Below are 6658 nucleotides of genomic sequence, written 5' to 3' on the forward strand. Positions count from 1 at the left end.
AAAGATTTGAATAAGCTTAATTCAACTACTATAATTTAATGTTATTGCCTTTATTTCATATGCATATTTTGCATAGTTCTATACTTTATATATTGTGTTGTATATTTTTTAACTTGACAGTATATACTTTTCCATATTGCTTTATAAGATTCACAAAGTGTGAATTTCTTTGTGAACCTTATAAAACAATATAGATTCTTAAAGGATACATATTATATTCCAACATATCCAATAGATTCCAACATATCCAGTAGATGAAGTATTATTTAGCTGAAAAATCTTCTTGTGGCTGGATATTTAATTTGTGAGGTTTTGTTTTGTTACTCGGTTATTATATCTATATATGGACTATATATGTTACTTGGTTATGAGATGTATATAAACTATGTATGTCAGTTATTATACAATCTATAAGTTGATAAGTGAACACTATTTAACATAACACTAGTCCACATTTGGAATTATTTCTTCAGAGTTTATCTCTAAGAAATGCAAATTGCAAGGTAAAGAGTTTACACATTTCATTTCCTTTGGCCACTACAGAGACCTCACTTTTTAATCCAAAAATAGAATCACATGGAGGATTTTGAGCAGAAGAGGGGGTGATTTTATTTGTGGTATGATGAGAATACTCCAGCTGCTGTATTGAAAACAGATTAAAAGCAAGGAACCAAAGCTAAAGGTTACTGCAGAAATTCAGGCAGGACATATTGGTAGCCAAAACCACATGGAATCAGCTCTAAGCCAAAAAGTAACCGTGGCCCTTGTGAGAAGCTGTTGGATTCTACACACATTTTGAATATGCAGACAATGATGCATTCCAGATCAAAAAATGCAAAGTGTTTGGAAGAATGAGATTTCCATCAATTGAACCGGGAAAGACTCTGGGCGGAAGTTTTGAGGTGGTAGAGCTCAAGAGCTTAGTTTCAGACCTATTCAGTTTGATGTGTTAATCAGTTGATTAATTGATTTTTAGTGGAACAAAAATAAATGTACCAATGGTGACTTAAATTTGACAAAATGCAGTATTATTGCATTATTATCTGTGCTTTCTTTTAATTTAAAACATGATATTGCTCCAATTTTATTTTCCATTTATGTCACCAATTATCTCAGCAGTACCAATTACATCATCTAGTTTTCTCCCATTAATTTCCACATCCTTTACACATTGCATGATTCTTTTGGATGTTTTTCCATTGTTCCTTAGATTTTTCTGAGTATTCTTATTCTTCAATACAATAATGTCTTATCTTTACTCTCACGATAAATTTTGTAATGCAAGCATTTTTCAATACTTACTCCCCGCCAAATTCTTGTATAGTCATCCAACTAGCCTTTATTATTTTTTGCCAACTGTATTCATTTTCTATTTCTGCATGCATATTACCATAAACATAGTAGCCTGAAACAACACACATTTATTATCTTACAGTTTCTGTGGCTCAGAGCTCCAGGCACAGCTTGGCTTAATTGGTTCTACTTCTCTGGGTCTCACTAGGCTACAATTGGGTGGTTGATCAAGTTGTATTCTTTAATTAGTTTTTTTTTATTTATTTATTTTTGAGATGGAGCCTGCTCTTGTTGCCCAGGCTGGAGTGCAGTGGTGGGATCTCAGCTCAGTGGAACCTCTACCTCCTGGGTTCAAGCGATTCTCCTGCCTTAGCCTCCCTAGTAGCTGGGGTTGCAGGCATGCATCGCCACGCCCAGTTAATTTTTTTGTGTTTTTAGTAGAGACAGGGTTTCACTGTGTTGGCCAGGCTGGTCTGAAACTCCTGACCTCAGGCAATCCACCCGCCTCGGCCTCCCAAAGTGTTAGGATTACAGGCGTGAGCCACGGCGCCCTGCCTCAGGTTGCAATGTTATCTGAAGGGTAGACTAGGGAAGAACCTACTTTCAGGCTTATTCGAGGTGTTAGAAAAATTCATTTTCTTATAGCTGTTTGACTGAGGGCTCTGGCTGTTGGCTGAAGGCCATTCTCAGGTCCTAGAGGATGTTCATGGTTCCTTATTATGTAAACCTCTCCAACTTTCTGCTTTCTTCATTAAGCCCACATGAAGAGTGTTTATCTTTAGTCTGCTAAGATGGAGTCTTATATAACATCATGTAATCATGGGAGTGACATCTTGTCACCTTTGCCATATTCTGTTGGATACAAGCAAGTGAAATGTCCTGGCCCCATACAAGCAAAGGGAATTATATAAAGGTGAGAATACCATGATGTAGTAATCACTGGGGCCACGTTAAGGTCTGCCTAGCACATCAAGTTAAGAAACAAGCTTCCTGGATTCTGAGTACAGTAGTATTGAATTCATTAATATAACCTCTCAGGTTCAAAAATCTATGATTTCATGATGTCAGTGCCCTCTTCCAGTAGTTAAATAGAATAACCTTAGGTGCTTCTTAATTTACACTTTCTCACATGTATACAGACCCACACGTTCTTGTATAGCTAGGGGTGACCAGAAAAAATTGAACAGACAGCACATCACTGGCACCAATCTATTAGAGTAGGCATAACTGGTACAGTTCATTCAGAATGAACACAGGACACAAGTAACTTCTGAGGACACAAATAGTCGCCTACAGGAAACACTTAATATCTAACAAGCACCAGGTTAACCCTTTAAAATATACTCTCTAGTTAATCTTTCAGCACTTTTATGAGGCAAGTGTTCAACCTCCTCATTTGTAAGCCATTAGTCTGTTGGTTTTCTGATACCCTTTTTCGTAGCCTTTGGTACCTAGGATTCCAAAGGAACTTGGGAAAATCAGAGGCCACAAGAACTCACAAATTATTAGTCAATTCGATTGACAGAGGAAGTCACCAACAGTCCCCATCTCAAAAAAAAAAAAAAAAAAAAAAAAAAAAAAAAAAAAAAAAAAAAAAAAAAAAAAAAAAAAAAAAACCTTACAAAGATATTATATTTGAGTTTATTCACTACAAAGACATGTACTTCTTCAATAGAAGATAGCATAGCCATAAGAGGAATCCTCCTTTGTTAATCTCAAGGAACCTCTTTATCCCACATCCCAGAGCCACATAAACCCTACAGCTGAGTGCACTTGGGTTGTATTAATAGCACAAGTATTCTCATGGAATCATCTTGGACAAAACAGAAGCCACCATATATATGTGGTACAGTGGTGAAAAGCACAAACACCTGAGTTACTTTGTGAGCTGGTCTCTGTGCCTGTGTTTCTTCATCTGTAAAATAGTAGTAATAGCTGCCTCATTGTGCGGATTTGACAGGCATCATCTTACATGACCTAACAGGAATATCTGAGGCACCTACTGACTCCCTCTTCCCTGAAACTCTTGTCCCTTGGCTTCCAGGACACTGCATCCTCCTCGTTTTCTTCTTACTCCACCATCAATTCCTTTTCATTTTCCTTTAAACAAAGGAAAGTCCAGGCTTGTTCTCCTCCATCTATCCAACCTCCAAACACTGGAGAGCCCCAGAGTTAGTCGTTGGTTCTCCTCTCTATTTATTTTCAGGCTTGCTCTCCCCCATCTATCCAACCTCCAAACACTGGAGAGCCTCAGTGTTAGTCTTTGGTTCTCTTCTCTATTTTCATTTCCCAATTTTTATGGCTTTAAGTACCCTCTATAGATTATTAGCTCTCAAAGTTATGCCTCAACTCCTACCTCTCTTCTAAACTTAAGAATTGTATATCCAACAAGCTCAACACCTTCTCTTTGGTGCCTAAGAGGCATCACTGTTCTAACATGTGCAGTAACAAGTTCTCGACCATCCGACCTCCCAAACCTGCTCCTTCCAAAGAGCTTTCTTCCTGGGAAAGTACAACTTCCTTCTTCTTGTTGTTCAGAACAAAAACCTCTCCAATTCCCTTTCTCCTTGTCTTTCAGCCACCTGTAAAACTGAAACTCGTATTTGGTGTTTTTTCCATGCTAGGATTTATTTGCGGTCTGACCACATATTAGCTACTGCTATGACCCTAATCCTAGATAGCTTCACTTCTCTTCTGAATGATTACCATAGCTTCCTACCTGCACTTCCTCCCTATTGTTTTGTTCTTCTTTCTGCAGCCAATGAGATCCTTTCAAAATGTAAGTCATATCAGGTCTCACTCCTGCTGACAACCCTCCAGTGGCCCCCATCCCATTCAACGTAAAAGCCAAAATGCCTACAATGGCCCATGTGTCTTGAACAATTCAGTCCCCGTGATCTAGCTTTCCTGACATCTCTTCTTGTACCCCTGGCTTACTCCATTCATCATAGTCGCCTTTGATTCTTTGAACATACCAGGCACTCTCCAACCAGCCTCAGGGCTGTTCCCTCTACTTTGTATGTTCTTTCTCCAGATGGCGGCATGACCACCTCTCTAGAATGTCATTACGACTTCCCCCTTTCTTGCTTTATTTTCTCTACAGCATTTATCACCTTCTAATACATTATTTGATTTAGTGTTTGTGTTGCATATTTTGTGCTTCTCTCTGGAATGTCAGGTTCCCAAACACAGGGCTATTTGTCTGCTATGTTTGCTGCTACACTTCCGAGGCCCAATATTGGAGGTGATTGATAAGTGTTTTCTTCAATAACTGAGTGAAGATGTAAAATCTGGACTAGAGGACATGGCCTAGAAGAGTGGTCAATCCAGCTCCCTGCTATTTCCCTTGCATTGAATAGATTTATTTCCCCAGGCATAAGGTGAACTGGACAAGTCCAGGCTTGCTCTGCTAAAGTAACTGCATGGCAGGAGAGTAGACAGCATAGCATCCAGGCAGGCTGGAGAAGATACAGAGCTATACATCCTCGATTTATCTACCCAATCTCATTGGTCTAAGTCCCTTTTCTTCCCATGCAGAAAAAAATGAAAGGGTGGAGAGAGTTCCAAAGAGCTACTCTGCCTGAAGTCCTTGTGTAAAAAATCTGAGCCCAGATAAATACAGCTTCTTGCTTCACACATTTTATTTGCTCTTCAAATTAGACTGTTAGCTGTGTTCTGCCAGGATACCTTCTACTCACTTAATATAATGCTCAAGACTTTTTAAGAAGCTGAGTAGAAACCACACCTTTGAAACTTTTGTACCATTCTATCTCACCTAACTGATTTTTCCCCAGATTTTAACTTCTGAAGAGTTCTTTAACTTCAACCACAAATGCAGACTGCTCTATGTTTTACATTTTTTGGACAGTTTAGCCAGGATCTGGAAGAAGGAGAATGAAATTTCTGCATTTAAACTGCCATCTCTCCTGGACGTACAAACACAGATTATTTGAATGCTTGCTCATTTCTTTTTCCACCATTTTTCACTTTATTTTTTCATAGTCTGTGGGTGTCAATTTCTCTAATGAGAGGATCTTCCTAAGAGTTTAATCTCAAAATTTAAATAAAAGTATATCTTCAATGCTTGAAGATATGAATGGAATACATCTATACCAATGGACAACTCTCTTCAAAGTGTAAATTACATTACATTAACATATATGAAATTTATACATATTATACATAACATATAGTACAGTATGAATAGACATGTCATATATAAATTATATGCTATATATTTATATATAATTATACATACAAATTATATGTAATATAAATTACATGTAGCAATTAAATGTGTACATACGTATATGTATATATTTTCTTTTAATATATATGTGTTACATATATGTACACACACACATATGTATACATATTTACTTGTGAGTAATTTCATCAACTGTAGAACATAATGACCTAGGAATGAGAGAGACAAAATTCTGGGATGAACAGAATGGCCGAGACCAAGTCAGGCTCTATAAAGCTATGGTATAAAACATCCTTTTACTCAACTCAGTGATGTCCTTCTTTTGTATCTTCCTTTCCTAAAGCCAACAGAAGTGTCATTAAGTACTGATTTAAATCGTTAGGTGATCAGGTACTTTGAAAATTATATCTTGTGAAAAACTAATGTTAGCTCAATTTTAAAAAGTACTAACATGCTGTCATAATATTTCCAGTTCCTATTGTATGTTCTACTCGCTTTGGAATAGCCCTCATCTTACATTTCTGCAACTTTATAATGATGGCACAAAATGTCATTATGAGCATCACCATTGTAGCCATGGTCAACAGCACAAGCCCTCAATCCCAGCTCAATGGCTCCCCTGAGGGGCTGCCTGTTGACTCATTTGGTGACCTAAATAAAGCCCCAAAGAGTCTTCCTGCAAAGGTAAGCAATACAAGATATAAATCTGTGCTTTTCTTTTTGCTTTTTGTTTGGATATTTATTTTTCTAGAATATGCGTTTTTAAAAACTTTAGTAAAGGCGAAGCGTGGTGGCTCATGCCTGTAACCCCAGCACTTTGGGAAGCTGAGGTGGGTGGATCACCTGAGGTCAGGAGTTCAAGACCAGCCTGGCCAACATGGTGAAACCCAGTCTCTATCAAAAATACAAAAAAATTATCCAGGTGCAGTGGCGGGAACCTATAATCCCAGCTATTCTGGAGGCTGAGACAGGAGAATTGCTTGAAGCTGGGAGGCAGAAGTTGCAGTGAACCAGGATTGTGCCATTGCACTCCAGCCTTGGCAACAAGAGTGAAGCTCCAACTCAAAAAAAAAAAAAAAAAAAAAAAAAAAAAAGACATTAGTTGAGAGAAGGATTGGGCAAAAGATTCCCCAGAACTCAATGACAGTCATCTTCAGA

The 6658-nt window shown here is 37.9% G+C and overlaps 1 protein-coding gene across 1 annotated transcript in view; it reads left to right on the forward strand.

Annotated features, from left to right (window-relative positions):
* The window catches only part of SLC17A3 (solute carrier family 17 member 3), a 34275-nt gene that overhangs the window by 9253 nt on the left and 18364 nt on the right, over window positions 1–6658 (forward strand). Inside the window, exon 3 of the mRNA XM_017505202.2 lies at window positions 5973–6184. Coding sequence (XP_017360691.1) covers window positions 5973–6184 — 212 coding nt within the window. The remainder of the gene's footprint in view (window positions 1–5972; window positions 6185–6658) is intronic.

This window comes from Cebus imitator, unplaced genomic scaffold (assembly GCF_001604975.1).
Source record: "Cebus imitator isolate Cc_AM_T3 unplaced genomic scaffold, Cebus_imitator-1.0 Scaffold335, whole genome shotgun sequence".
NCBI lineage: Eukaryota > Metazoa > Chordata > Mammalia > Primates > Cebidae > Cebus > Cebus imitator.